Source organism: Nilaparvata lugens, chromosome 3, assembly GCF_014356525.2.
Source record: "Nilaparvata lugens isolate BPH chromosome 3, ASM1435652v1, whole genome shotgun sequence".
In the NCBI taxonomy this organism is placed as follows: domain Eukaryota; kingdom Metazoa; phylum Arthropoda; class Insecta; order Hemiptera; family Delphacidae; genus Nilaparvata; species Nilaparvata lugens.
The window spans coordinates 82,015,588-82,031,759 of record NC_052506.1 but is presented as its reverse complement, the minus strand read 5'-3'; the positions used below and the strand labels follow the sequence as shown (position 1 = coordinate 82,031,759).

Below are 16,172 nucleotides of genomic sequence, written 5' to 3'. Positions count from 1 at the left end.
CATTGACAATTACAAATCATAATTATAATAAATATAATATGATTGGGAGAAGACATAGACAACAGGCATAGCCCAAAACAGTCTTCTCCCAAATATTTACAAATGAAAGTTTCAAAAAGAATAGGGTAAAGATTTCACTTCCACTTCAAAAAGTCCAATTTCCAATTGATGTCAGCTGCCATTATTCAATAGCTCACCTATTCTCATGTTCGTGATTCTTTTCTGAAATTTTGGTCATTAGGTATTGTTTTTGACTGAATTGTATTACTAATTTTATTTTGTGAATAACTCAAATTGTTTTTGACTTTATTGTATGTGTAATTTTATAGTTTTACTTTATTTTGTAAATTAACTTATTATTGTTTTGTTGTTACAGGTACCCATTCAACGACAGCGAGCACGCGAGCCTGTTCGCGAAGATCAGTCGCGGCCATTTTGTGATTCCCGACTGCGTGTCGTCACGCGCCAAATGCCTGATTCGCAGTCTGCTGCGACGCGACCCGCTCGAGCGGTTGACGGCTGACGACGTGCTCCTGCATCCGTGGCTGACGCGCGACGAACGCTGCGTCAACGCCGCCGCACATCACAACGACCAGATCGTGCCAGAGTGGACGGCAGCTGAAGAGGACGCGTACTAGGTTAGGTTAGGTTGGCGATATCTGTCCTGGGATGTCGTTGGAGTATGCTAGGTTATGATGGCGATATCTGTTGCTGGGATGTCGTTGGTGGCGATATCTATTGCTAGGGAAGATCCAGACTCCAATTGTTTTGGTAGTTGCTATAGATAGTTCAGTCATGAGAAAAAGGTCGGGCTGTGAAGAGGTCGTCAGGTTGGCTGCACTGCGGATAGTGCAAAACAAAGGGTGTCATATGTGCGATCAGCTGATCCCAGGAGGATCCCAGATGTGCGAGATTTCAGTTTGTCTAGTTCTCATTGCGAATACAGTATCATACTATTTTTGTAATATGATACCGTATTCTTTATTGATACTGTATCCTGAACAAAACATATATAAATAACAAATAATATAAACATTTAAAAGCCAAAACCTAACCCTAACCACCTTAACCATGCCTTTTACCTTCAAAACTCAATGTAACAGAGCCCCTAATTGAACATTCTAATTTCCAATGGTGTAGCTGACTAGACTCCGAGCCTGTCTATCGGTCTGCAACGTAAACGCGATAATTGAATTGATTTTATAAATAAATAATTGCCCTTGTTAAGGGCGGAGTTAGAACTCCAGTTACTCTCTGCCACAGACAACCCTTTTCGATGCTTTGAGAATGTACAAACTGAACGGCACAGATCTGAAATCTCGCTGATCTGAGACACTCCCAAAAAAATTGTGCCAGAAACCGGCATTTTTCTGCCTTAACGCTCCAACCTTTTTCTCGTCACTGAACCATCTATACAACATCGATTTGTAAGTGTTGGAATATCAGTTCAGAGATACTGGAGAGGAATAACTTTCTTTACAGGGTGACCTCTTCGGTTTATTCTAATGTGAATGTGCCAGCCACTAGCGTAACGTTTTACTGAACAGGTTTGAATGAGGTATAGTAGTACACCCACTAACATATAGTGCAGATTTCATTGATTAGCCCATGAAGGAAAGATAGGATGTTCTGTGGTACACCTCTTCGACCATGTATAGGAGGTATATCATGTATATATCCTATATATTGTCGAAGGTACACAGGACCTGCAAGAACTCACAACCGCTACCCTGTTTTTAACTTATTTCCAACAGTCCAAACGATTGTACTTTTGTCAAAGACGGTAAATTATTTTTAATTCCTCTGTTCAACACAGAGTGACTTTGCCTGCATGCCTACCTTGGCAGTTTAATGACTGTTCAGTCGAACCTGCTTGGTGAAACGTTACGTTAGGATACAAGCGGTGGATTTCAAAAGATCTTGAGTCAAACATTTTCTTATCAACAGTTTGTTTCATAAAAAATATTGTTCGACTGAATTACTTTTGGAGAAATAAGGACTGGTTTAAGGCCATCATTAACATTAAAACTTAATTGTATTGGCTTGATCTTTTTAACAAGATTGAGTTTATGTTGGAGACAAGATGCTTGGTCATGTTTTGTCAATAATCAAACTCCTTCAACTTGATTCAAATAACATAAAAGCACCTATTGCATATGTATTTAACCAATATATTAGTGTTATATACCAATTATATTATATTATTATTTAAATATATTGGTAAAAATAATACTCTCGAAGAGGAAATTTTTATTATTGAATTTTTAAAATTTGACAAAAATAAGGCTCTTTTGGAATCTGTCTCTTGTGAGGTAGTGCTAGATAGTTTTTAGAACAGTTTGTGAGAGGCGATAGATATCGCTTGGTTTGAAGAAGATCTCTGTTGGCGATCTCTAGGGAATAGAGTAGTCTATGTGCAGATATCGCCCAGTGTATGACGATAAAATCGCCGGTTATGTTGTGAGGTAGCTTAATCCTATTAGAAGCATAGCTTCCTCCGTTCCAGTCTACTGAAGGGCTAGTACTCACTTGTTAACAAAATTGGTTAGATACAGTGAAGAGGATTATAAAATAAATGAGAACCCTTCATTTTTGTCACAATATCCTTAGATATTTCAGAATCATTTCTCTTCAACTTTTTATATAAAGTTATATGAACATGAACAGAGTAACATTTAATTTTAGTAGTAGCATTTTTGTAAGCAGTTAACATATTTCATTTTTGTTATTAGATTCGATTTTTAACAAGTGTGTACAAGCATCAGGAGAACTTATCTACCCTCTCTCTCAAACCTCACACTATTTCTATCCTCTATCTTCTTAACAACGCCCAATTAACATCTACTATAAATAATACCTATTGTATTAAATCAATAATAACTTTTATTATGCTCTCATACATTACAAACGGTCAAAACACATGCATGATTGATTGTATAATACTGTCAAAAAATTATATGAAAGTTGAATTTCAAATTATTGTCTCCCAAATTACTATTTTGATGTGATTTTACTTTTGTTCAAGCAATTGAATTAACTGAATAAGAGTTGTCGAGTTTAACCAATAGTTACTTGATAACTGTTGTTTCAATTTGACAAATTAATTGACAACATTCATAAGAATCGTGCAATTGAATAGTTTAAAATTCAAATACATTATTAGTATTATAATAATATCAACCCTGAGCTGGCTCAGGTCTGGTGTCAGTGTTTTCAGGGCGCACCTGATCAATTTCAGGGTCTCTGACATGAACACGGGAAAGGCCCGAGAGATATAAATATCTTACATTAGTATCGGATTATATATATATTTTAATTTTTCAATAAACATCATTGTGGAAAAATTTTGAAAAACTATTCTAACTCAAGTTTACATTTCATCTCAATCAGTTTGTTACATTGAAACATTTTTTAAATTAGAAAAAGTTGTCAAATTTATACTCATAATCATCTGTAGTGCAGTTATAATGCATTTCTAATAGAGTATTGATTGGAGATACATATCACTCTAAAATTTCTACTCCAATTAGGTCAACAATAATATTGTTAGTAGATGAATAAAATCATTGAATGTAAATAATCCATAACTATTTGGCGAGGTGGAACCTTTTCTTAGAGTCTCTCCACCTATAAAAAGTAGTAAGATTTTTCATATTCTCAGGTAAATCTTTAGTATGGTCATAAATTGATTTGATTCCTTGATTGTTAGAATTTTGAAAACATTGGAACATTAGATCTTCCAACCCCAAATTTTTATCTTCAATTTCACGTGTGTTGTTTTGATTTTGAGTGTGTGCGTGTCTCATGTAAATCTGTTGTTTGTAATGTTTTCATCCACTGTATTATTGTGCGATACCACAGCCATCTCAAGTTGAACTGTCGGCATTATTGTGAAACATTGATGTTATTTTGAAAGAATTCTGCAGTACAAAGTGAGATGAACTCACTATAACTAGAACCTTGACCCAATATTACAGAGTTGCAATTTGGTTTGGTTTAACATCCTACTTGAGATTGCTGTGGTAGAATACAATCGTTTTTCAAGCATCAGTTTTTATTGTAATCTAATTATTAGTGAAACCAATTTTCTCTCACAATATTGTTCAAACATGTAAGAGCTGTGATCATTTAGGAAAATGTCATGTTTCTAATATAAATAGGCGATTATTTATTCTATGATAGAAATATATTAGCACAGTGTTTAACTGCAGTAGTGTTACATTTTTAATTTATGTATTAGATGTGGTTTATTGATTTGAATAATTTTGTGATCGTAATGTAGATTAATTAATACGTAATTGCCATTTGTAAACTATAGATTCTTTTCAAAAATTTATCAACTTTAAAAAATTCTAAAACTTTTCTCATTCCAAAACTTAACTGTTCTCATTTCTCAGCTATTTTTCAATATCTCTAATATTTGTCTCGTTAGTTTAATAGATATATTATAATAATTGTTATATAGCCTTACAGTAAAACATATGAGTAGATTTTGCTGTGAAATAGTTCTCATAATGTTGTAAGCTTGATATATTATTGTTACTCATTTTCTATGAAAATGGCCGTTTATATAATCTGTAAGTGATCAGATTGTAAGTTTATTTAATTCGTTTGTTTGACACAGTTTAAGTAGCGGTTTCTGGTATTTTGTTAGGGAAATGTGTGGTTCTTTGAGTGAAAATATCGAGCTCAAACGTCGTGAAAATCTGGAGAAAAATACCTTTTTGAAGTATTATTTACTCCGTCTAATTTTGAAAAATTGTTAGGGTGTTAGAATAATTCTAAATTATCTATTATTCGATAATAGTGTAAGCAGATGTCAAGTAAATTCTGAAATGTGTTCAAAAACTGCTTGAATATTGTTCTGAGCTTGTATGAAAACTTTTAAACATAAATTTAATTCCAGATGAAACATAAATTCAAATGTAGTTCATAAAATCTGCTTGAAACTCTCTCTCTGTATATAAAATTATGTATTTGATAGATTTCATGTACCCGAGTAGACGTGTCTATTGTATAACACATTTTTCCAAATTCAATTATTTTTGATTTTGCATACTTCGTGTTTTTCTATAGTTGACAGTTATTTCACCTGGTATTCTAGGTGCTTTTTCCAAAATGTTGTGAAGTTTTTTTTTTATAAAAACACAAAATTTGATATATTTATAATATCAATGACAATATTAAATGCAAGATTTGAAAAAATACGTATCAAATCATCGATTTTTATTGTTGAAAAACAATTGATTTGTTGAAAAACAATTCATTTTGATGAACAAAATATTGATCATATATTTAATTCGATTCAAAAGTGATAGTGAAACTTCTTGTTCTGACATTTTGAATGTGTATGGTGAATTAGTATATTATTCCTAGTAAAAAACATGTACATTATAAATATTGGAAATTGGTCAGTAGAGAAAAGGCTTTTTATTTTGAAGCATTGTTTATAAGACTGAGGCTAAGAAATGTGTAAACTGACGGCAAGTACAAATTTGGTAACAAAAATTTAAAAATTTATTACAGATCAATTGGAACAACCGGTCATCAAAAGATCAAATTCATTCAAGGTAGTTTCAGTGTGCATACTATAAAAATATCATTGTTGCTTTTAAGATGAAAAATTTTATTTCATTTAAAAAAAATTGTACTTGCCGATTAGTTTGAGGACAAAGGATGTCATCAGGCAATGCCCGCCCACACGACTGAATGTAAATAAATATTTCTAATTGTATTTTTAAAATATACGAATACATTATGTATATAGTAGACAACTCGATGTGGATATGAACTTATATGTTGTTTAGTTTAGACTATTCGTTAGGCAATTAAAAGTATTGATGGTAATAAAACGATTTCTCATTTTATTTTGATCGCAAAACCCATCCTTGAACAAATAATCTTAACCCAAGTGATTTATCCAACAATTAGGACAAATATAGAATTAGTTGAACAGGGTAAACACTACATGGATCAAATGATGGTCTATTTCAGGAAATAAGAAGGGATATTGAAAATTTGCAAACTTCTTTTTTGAGGCTCAATGAGGGCCGCAACACACGAGCCGTTTTTTCAGACGAGTCAGTTCAGAACGGCAGGACAGAAATCTTTTCGATTGGCCGATTTGGTTATCGTCTAAAAAACGCCTCGTGTGTTTCAGCCCTCACCTACTCTGTGAATTAGCTAGGTTTGCCAAATGTGGATTCAACATTTCTCAGGTCAAGCAAGCTACATCTATGGTGCAATTTTCAACCAAATCTGAGTTACTTTTAATTTTTTTAAAAATGTTTGTGAAAAATGCAAATTTACAATGAGTTATCCACTGAAACACATAATCTTACCTCCACTTTCAGATCAGAAAATCACTAATTCAAAATGCAAATCTCCCAGTTTGGTTGATATTTGGGCTATGGATAGAGGTTGACCTAACAAGTGTCGTGCTATAATATGAGACATTCCGCTACAATACTGGGTGAGTTATCCACCCACTGAAACATAGAATTTTACCTCCACTCTCAGATCAGAAAGATCACTGGCTCAATGCTTATAACTCAAGAATGGGAGTGAATGTCGCCAATCTGATATACTGTATTATTCTTCCTCTCGTCAAGTACTATCATTCCTGAAAGTTTGAGCGATTTTAATTCTCAACAATTTTTGCAAAAATAATTGATTTTGCATTTCGCACCAATGGTGCGAATTTCAGCCAAGTCTAACATACATTTTTTACTGTTTCAAAACGCACGATATGGTCCATGGCTTTTCTCATTTTTTTGTGAAAAATGAAAATCGCTCAAACTTTGTGACCTTATGTTCTTTGATGCCAGAAACACGAATCTGGAATCCAATTTGCAAAATTCCTTACCGTTGTACCGTTGAATATGACCGTTTGAAAATTTTGCAAGTTGTTGAGTATCTAAATTTATTTTTTAAGTTTTTCTGGAGATATGACGTTCAGGAGATATGACCATTTGAAAATTTTATGTTTGCAGCTTCATAACTCATCCTGTATAGTAGGAGTATATAATATGTATAGTATGTATACTTATATATATATATATATATTGTCACGTTATTTTTTATAGTTAAATAACGATTAGCCTCCTGCTTGGCATCAGTCGGTAGAGCATGAAATATTTTAATAATTATAAAAATCAGGTCGTGGTTTTCTTATAGGATACAGTCTCACTTTGGTACGACATGTTCTTGTCATCATACATTAATGGGCTCATACAGGAGCTTATAAAAATAATACTGATAATTTATTAAAAAAATATATATATATATATATATATATATATATATATATATGGTACTTATCCTATAGTATTGAGGAATAAAAATAAATCGCACATCATAAACAATTTGATACATATATTAACAAATATTGCAAAAAATAAATCAGAGCAAAAAATATATAGAGCGACAAAAAATATATAATATAAGATAGAACAATAATCGAAATCAATAAAATATCACAGGCTAATACTATTCTTTAAATTTTATAGCACGAAACGTTACCATGTGCTTTCATTTTTATGATCATATGCATTCATTTGCATGTAGCTGCGATATCAGCTTGCTAATACCTGTCGACTTGGACAATTCTATTTAAAATAGATTCTTAAAATCAGCATGACAAACTGACAAACTAGTAATCCAAATATATATATATATATATTAAATTCTATAGTATCTAATAGATTTCTTTGTAATAAATATATTTTTTATCTCAGGGTGCGAGATTTCGGCACCTGAAGGAATAAATAGAGCAATTCATCTAGTGAATCAGAGCTACATTAAATTGTCGCAAATTATATTGCAGAAATTAATGATCATATGAATATTGTATTAACAGCCTAGATCTTAGACTTCTTTGATTGATAGATCTTTTTGGATATATGGATTGATTCGTTACTATCTAATAAAATACCTTCTATACTATATTTACTTGCGCAAGTATTTTTACCAAATTCTTAATTTATAAGAAACCCTTACGACGAGCTAGCTTTGATTCTGATTTAATTTCGAAGCACTGAGGGCGCCCTATCACTATTTCAATATTTTTCACTCACTTGCCGGAATTTTCTTACGAGCTGCTGATGTCGATCCAACTCCTGGTGGTCCTGGATTATGGTAGCCGGAGTCGTCTCTTCCAAGGGGTTACAAAATTATTTAAAAATGACTTTTGCTTTATAAGAGCATCACAAAGTCTTATGAGAAATTTAGTGATTCAATTTAACTTTAAATTATTACAAGATATAGTAAGGTATTACGCTCTATAATTTTTGGTGACCTCTCATGGTGGTAGTTGGCAGGCGAGTGTGGTTCTCGTTTCTCAATTTTACAATTTTCATTTCCAATTTCTAAAATTTGAATATTCTATTCCTCCGCCATTCAAGGCTGAAATAGACCGTACCTAAATATTAAATTATTACTTATGTTACATATTTAATAATTTCTTTGCCTTCGAGCCATATCCAAAACATAGACTATACAACAATTTTTTATAAATTCTTATTATTTGTAGAAATATATACAAATATTTTTGAATCGGCTCACTATTGCCGCCTGTCAATTGCCGCTATTTGATTGGTGCATGCAAATTATTACAGTACCTATTCATGCGCCCAGTAACTTCCTACTTCCTTAATACATTTAATTATTTTTGTTGGGGTTTTTAAATAAATATGCTCTTCACATGCTAAGTAATTTTTTATAGATTATTAGTTGTTTCATACTTTACAATAATTAGCCACGTGAGACTTTTAGTTCCTCAAATTGCATACTGTTTTGCCACAATAAATTTCTGCCAAGGTGTTTGGTCAGATTCTACGTTGTATGGCTCGGTCGATCGTTGGGTCGCCGATCAGTAAATATTTATGCCTAACCTCAATTTTCAATATTTTATATAATATTATATATTAGCAAAATTTATTTCCATTCCTCTTAGGCTGTTGTACAGTTTAGCCAGGACGTCTGATATTATCTAATCTTTACGTTATCTCTTTGGCGATATTAGCCAATTACTTCACTTAGACCTATAAATATTTCAACTAGGGATTTTTATTTATCAATCCAAATTAAATATGTTACAATATATAATCTCTTTTCTGTATAGGGCTACTTGTAATATAAATAAAAATAAAAATCTCAGTACACTTTTTAGAAATATTTTATCACAACATGTTTCGGACATTTAAAATGGCATAAATGTCCGAAACATGTTGTGATAAAATATTTCTAAAAAGCGTACTGAGATTTTTATTCTTATTTATATTTATATTACAAGTAGCCCTATACAGAAAAGAGATTATATATATATATATATATATATATATAATATATATATATATATATATATATATATATATATATATATATTATATATATATATAGTAGGAGTATATATCCTGTATATAGGGGTGCCAAATTTGGCTCCGACATTTCTCAGGTCAAGCTTTAACTATTATGCAAATTTCAGCCAAATCTGAGATACTTTTTGTCTCAGTGTGGTTCACGATGGTATTCATCAATTTTTTTGTGAAAAATAAAAATCGCTCAAACTTCGTCATCTTATGTTCTTTGATGCGAGGAAAACGAATCTGCAATCAGATTTGCAAAATTCCTCACCGTTCATTAGATATGGGCGTTTGGAAATATGCAAATTGTATGTTTGAAGCAGCATTTCTCAACCTGGGGGTGCCAAATCTGATATAGTTTTTGTTTTTCAAAACACACATTGGTTAATCCATTGTTTTTCTCATGTTTTTCAAAACATGTTTCACGTTAGTCCATGGTTTCCATAATTTTTTTGTGAAAAATGAAAATTGCTCAAACTTAATAATTTTATGGTCTTTGATGCGAGAAACACGAATCATATTTGTGAAATTCCATACCGTTCAGGATATATGACCAAATTTCAGCCAAATGTGAGATAGTTCTTGTCTCAGTGTGGTTCAGTTAGTCTATGATTTTCATCAATTTTTTGTGAGAAATAAAAATCGATCAAACTCCGTGATCTCTTGGTCTTTGATGCGAAAAACATGAATCTGGAATCATATTTGCAAAATTCATTATCGTTCAGGAGATATGACCAAATTTCAGCCAAGTCTGAGATACTTTTTGTTTCAGTGTTTCACGATGATTACAATCAATACCAAGACCATGATTACAATCAATATTGTAATTTTATATTTTAAATATATTCAATATTGTAATTGTAATTTTTTTCGTCTGTTTCCAGAATTCAAATGACGTGAATTATCTTGGAAACTCCGAAAGGATGGTCGGATTTGTTTGATTTTGGTACCAAATTAAAGTCTTACATTTGATGAAATTGAAAATAAAGATACATTATCAACTGAACTAAACACATATAGTATTTAATGTGTGTAAGCATTAATCGGTAATGCCTCAGTTACCACTTGCTATGTTTTTACTTCCTGTTACATTTCTAAAATACAAATGAGCGCAGTAGTCACATAAATCATGAGAAATTTGAATTTCCCGCTAATCATGAGAAATTTCAATCTCCCGCTCAAATAGTATATAAATAATGAGAAATTTGAATTTCCCGCTAATCATGAGAAATTTGAATTTCCCGCTCAAATGGTATAAATCATGTGAAATTTGAATTTCCCGCTCAAATAGTATAAATCATGAGCAATTTGAATTTCCCGCTCAAATAAGTAGCTCATTTGCATATTAGAAATGACCAGATTTCTACCAGGGCATCAGAAACATGCAAGAGGTAGGTACTGACTGATTTGAGCGGGAAATTCAAATTTCTCATGATTTTTGTGACTACTGAGCTCATTTGTATTGGATGAGAATTAGAACAGCACAGCAGAAAAAAAGCAACATTTTTCATGAATCCAAAAAAATAATTAGAATTGCTAAAACTCTCAGCAATGATATAATTAATATTTGACGAAAGAAACAATATAATGTCATCACATTGGCGAAATTCCTTACCATTCAGGAGATATGACCATTTGAAAATTTCATGTTTGCAGATTCATAACTCATCCTGTTTACGATTGTCCATGGTTTTTATCAATAAATTACTTGTGAAAAATAAAAATCGCTCAAACTTCGTGATCTTAAGGTCTTTGATGCGAGAAACACGAATCTGGAATCTCCATTCTTGGTGCAAATATATTAGTGCTTTTAACTATAAGTTTCATGTATGCCAAGTTCCCCCATTATTCTTTTTTCTTTTTTTCTTGAATTCTTCATTATTAGTTACAAACTTATTTATTTATTAGGTTAGCACAAACAATACAATGATCGGAAAAGAGAAAATCTGGTGTGGCGCACTCACACAACTTTCCTTGCCGTAATGGAAATTGATCACCTGACGCTAGTGTTCCCGCGCATCTCAAGTCTACTACTATTCAGAGATCTGAGCCAACTGGTGACAGGACAATAACGCTAGAAAAACACGAGGTCTGCTATCTGTTCATAGTGAATGATTTAATAGAATCAACAGTTTGCAATTGAAATAATCATATTTTCTCGAATTTCAAGCTTATTTTCAATTTTAGGTGAAAATGTTACTGAAAATTAATTGTAGAGATTTTCATGCTCAATCTTTACCACTTTAAATTTTTGTTTAAATTGTATCTGAAGCCTTAGTATCTGAGCTTATCAATGACTAATTTAGGTATGAATTTGATCAAAATCGTTGGAGCCGTTTTCGAGAAAAACACTGTTTTTGACAACATTTTTGACATTTTAGCCGCCATCTTTAATTGAATTTGATCGAAATTATTGTTTGTGTCGGATCCTTATATTGTAAGGACCTTAAGTTCCAAATTTCAAGTCGTGTACACAGACGCACATACACTCATACTTAATAACAATCTATACTTAATATACTTACAAACTATACAATCTATACTTAATAACACACACACACACACACACACACACACACACACACACACACACACCACACACACACACGACCTTGAAACGAATAGAAATTTACAAATTTGGGTACCTCAATTTTTTTCGGAAAGCAATACTTTTCTTACCTATGGTAATAGGGCAAGAAAAGTAAAAACAGGCTATTGCCCAAAACATTTTCAATTTCCTAATTTAGTTTCAATATTGTCTAAATATTATACATAGAGGTGCGTACAGACCGGCGAGCAACAATGGTTCGACCGGGGAACGCGAGAAGATCTACCATCTTCCGTAACGTTCATGATCGGTGCGAGTAGAGAGCGGAGGCGGAGCGATTGCTGTGCGATGGTGGCACGTGGGCGGTACGAGGGAGGAGCGTGCTCGGTACGGGTTGGAAGCACGAGTATGTGTACGCAGCTTAAGTTATGTCTATTTCAATTTTCTACACCAAATCACAATCGGAGAATATTGATTAGAATAGAACAAACAATTTTAAATTTGGATAGATTGATAGTAAAACTTCCGTAAAAACATGAAACAAACTTTAAATTCACAAAATAAAGAATAAAACCACTTAAATTTTGAGCTCGAAAAGATCACGTTCACCTTCGCTACACAACAATACTTCTTTATTTTTTTCTCATCTGCTACTATAAGTTTCATATTTGCAAGGTTTTCTACTATTTTGTTTGTATCTTGTTACTTTCCTTGCCCTATTACCATAGGTAAGGAAAGTATTGCTTTCCGAAAAAAATTAAGGTAACCCAATTTCCAAATTTCTATACGTTTCAAGGTCACCTGATTCCAAAAAAGTGGTTTTTGGGTATTGGTCTGTATGTGTGTGTGTGTGTGTGTGTGTGTGTGTGTGTGTGTGTGTGTGTGTGTGTGTGTGTGTGTGTTTGTGTGTGTATGAGTGTATGTGCGTCTGTGTACACGATATCTCATCTCCCAATTAATGGAATGACTTGAAATTTGGAACTTAAGGTCCTTACATTATAAGGATCCGACACGAACATTTTCGATCATATGCAATTCAAGATGGCGGCTAAAATGGCGAAAATGTTGTCAAAAACAGGGATTATCGCGATTTTCTCGATTTTGATCAAATTCATACCTAGAAAAGTCATTGATAAGCTCTATCAACTGCCACAAGTCTCATATCTGTGAAAATTTCAGGAGCACTGCACCATTTATGCAAAGTTTGGTTTTAGATTCCCAATTATCAGGCTTCAGATACAATTTAAACAAAAAAATTCGAGTGGAAAAGATTGAGCATAAAAATCTCTACAATTAATGTTCAGTAACATTTTCACCTAAAATTGAAAATAAGCTCGAAATTCGAGGAAATAAGATTAGTCAATTGCAAACTGTTGGCAACTGTTGATTCTATTAAATCATTCACTAAGAAGAGATAGCAGACCTCGTGTGTCTACAGCGTTATTGTCCTGTCACCAGCTGGCTCAAATCTTAGAATAGTAGACTTGCGATGCGCGGGAACACTAGCGTCAGGTGATCAATTTTCATAACGGCAAGGAAAGTTGTGTGAGTGCGCGAGTGCGCCACACCAGATTTTTTTCTCATCTGTTACTATAAGTTTCATATTTGCAAGGTTTTCTACTATTTTGTTCGTAACTTGTTTTCTGTTTTTCCATAAAACTCAATAGTAAATTAGATATTTTATTTTCATGTTAATGTATAGTTTTTCAAATTGTATGCTCAATGTGCGTTATGATGGTAATAATGGGATTTATAGTTCCTGGTGCCCTCAAATATGTATATTTTCAAATAAATAAATGATTATTGATTAAAAATATCAACAAGTCCTTCGAATATTCATGTTGGGAGTGAAAATGGCTTCAAATTAATTGAAAACAACCGAATAGAATTGAAATAGAATATTATTTTTATTAGCTAAATTTATCACTTCTCTTGAAGAGTACACAATAATATACAATACTTTCTGTACAAAAAATTAAGGCAAGGCGACACCAATTAGTCAAGACAAGACAAGACATGATCAGTCACGTTTAGTCACAATATTTCAGATAGTTGCTTATGAAGACACATCTAATTGCAATGACTAATCAGTGTGAGTTGCGTCACAAGCAACTATGTGAAGTATTGTGACTAAACGTGTCTTGTCTTGACTAACTGGTGTGTGCCTAGCCTAACTGTTGAATCACAGATAAGTTTGTCAAGATCAGACTATAGTACATCCTTCAAATCACAACATTCACAAATTAAATACGAAATCTGATAAGTATACTATAACAGCAATCCTTTGATCGAAATAAATAAATATTTATAACAATAATTATAGCTCACATCGAAAATCAAGAATTCCTAGTGGTCATTTATCAATGAATTGGTCTTCATTCCTTGACTATAAATACATTGTCATTGATAGTCAATCATGAACAATTGATAACAAAAAATATAAATTAAGAAATATAATAATAAAACGTAATTGCGAGTAGTAAATTACTTGGAATAATTATAAATCATTATGATCATATATAGTTTACGTCTAGTCTAACAACTATTTGCGAATTTGATTTCATATGATCACAATAAATAAATATATACTAAATAAAATATATTATTTTTATTTATATTATAATAATAATAATACAGAACAGCATTTATAAAAGAAATTATATAAAATAATATTTACAATGATATTCGTAATACTAATAATATAATCTTTGATCTGAACACTGGTTGATGGGCTACAATAAATATCCGATAGTTTAATTTTGTTCATAGGTTCCCATAAATTGATGTAGCCTAAGAGAGGATAGTAATAGATAATGGTTGATAAATATTCTTGGTGTATTCTTTCTCCCATCATGATGCGCTTCTAAACAAAGTGTCTACTGCCAATAATAATATTAACACAATAATCTAAATCTAAATAAATCCTACGGTATTTTGTTCATATAATTAATACTGAGAGTCAACATATTTTGATCACTGTAAAGGAACTATGTAGATTGTAGATAATAAGTAAACATTGCAGTTACGTCTTAAAAATATTACCATGGAGAACCAGTTTGTCCTTGAAAGCTCGTCTTTTTTCTTCTTCAATAGCACCAGAATTCGCGGCCGCTAGCCACCAATCGGTCTACGGTTCGCTGTTACCTGCCACGAATAAAAAACATTAAAATTGTAATTTCGAGACAAAATTAAATTCAAGAAATATTACAAACGTTACAAGAAGAGACAATAATAGTCTACTAATAAGTCTAAGCATCGTTCATGAACATACGGCCCCATAGGCTTGAATATATACAGAGTGATTCATAATTATGGTGAAATAATTTAATACGTGATAGTAGAGGTAAAAATAAGAAAAAAATTCTTATAAACATATATCCATAAACGCTTCATTAGCGAGCTATAAAGTTTTCGTCCGGAATTCAGTTCCTCTGGTGAAATACACCGATGCTGAATTGTTTGGGGACTAGTTTTCGAAAAACTTATGCTGGATTCATATGGAAAAATATCTGAAAAATTGAATAAAACTAGTCTGGAAGCTGTAGTGTGAGTAGTTTTTGAGAAAGACGGTTTAATTTTAACCGTGACTAATTCCACGAGAACCAATCAGAGAAGCCGTCTTTTCAAAAACGCCTTCTCTGATTGGTTCTCGTAAAGTTAATCACGGTTAAAATTTAACCGGTTTTTGTGCGACCGGGCTTTTGTCTAACAACGTTCTATAATATTAAATAGCATAATATAAAATCCACATGGAAAGTATATAGGCCATAAATATTGTATGACTGTAGTTGTTTCGGCCAGAGCATTCAAATCGTAGCGCCAAATGCCAGACTGGTTCTGCGAATAGCAGCTGTGTTTGCGCACGCGCAAACCGTCCTGCTTGCTTGGCATTCTGGAAGTTTTTTAGTTTTCGTCATCTTGTTCTTGTTCAGTCGTTGTTGTTCGTTTTGTCTTGTCTTGTTGTGAAGACCGAGTTCGTATTTTGTAATGTAATTTCCATCGGAAATTTCTAGTAATTGATTGTTTAAGTGTCGTGTGTGTGGATTATAAATATAACATCGTAAATAGTGTTAAATTGAATTAATTTGCATCAGTTTTGAATTTATAAAGAATCCAGTTTGAGCTTCGTTCGGAATATAGTACAGTATACGGAGCCTGCAAGTTGAACACGGAAAACCAGCCTGGAAGCGAAAACCTATCTTTTTCCCAGATTTCTTTCCACCCCTGAATCTGACCAAAACACCTAATAAAGGCTTCGAAGG

At 32.5% G+C, this 16,172-nt stretch overlaps 2 protein-coding genes across 4 annotated transcripts in view; one reads left to right on the top strand and one right to left on the bottom strand.

Annotated features, from left to right (window-relative positions):
• The window catches only part of LOC111044569 (tribbles homolog 2), a 91,060-nt gene extending 85,208 nt beyond the window's left edge, over window positions 1–5,852 (top strand). Inside the window, exon 5 of the mRNA XM_022329751.2 lies at window positions 377–5,852. Within this exon, the coding sequence (XP_022185443.1) occupies window positions 377–638 (262 nt within the window). The 3' untranslated portion in view covers window positions 639–5,852. The remainder of the gene's footprint in view (window positions 1–376) is intronic.
• Window positions 5,853–13,798: 7,946 nt separating this feature from the next.
• Window positions 13,799–16,172, bottom strand: part of LOC111044570 (ATP-binding cassette sub-family A member 2) — a 149,398-nt gene continuing 147,024 nt past the window's right edge. For all 3 annotated transcript variants that reach the window (XM_039424783.1, XM_039424785.1, XM_039424784.1), the window contains one exon: window positions 13,799–15,054. In XM_039424783.1, the coding sequence (XP_039280717.1) occupies window positions 15,051–15,054 (4 nt within the window). In that variant the 3' untranslated portion in view covers window positions 13,799–15,050. The remainder of the gene's footprint in view (window positions 15,055–16,172) is intronic.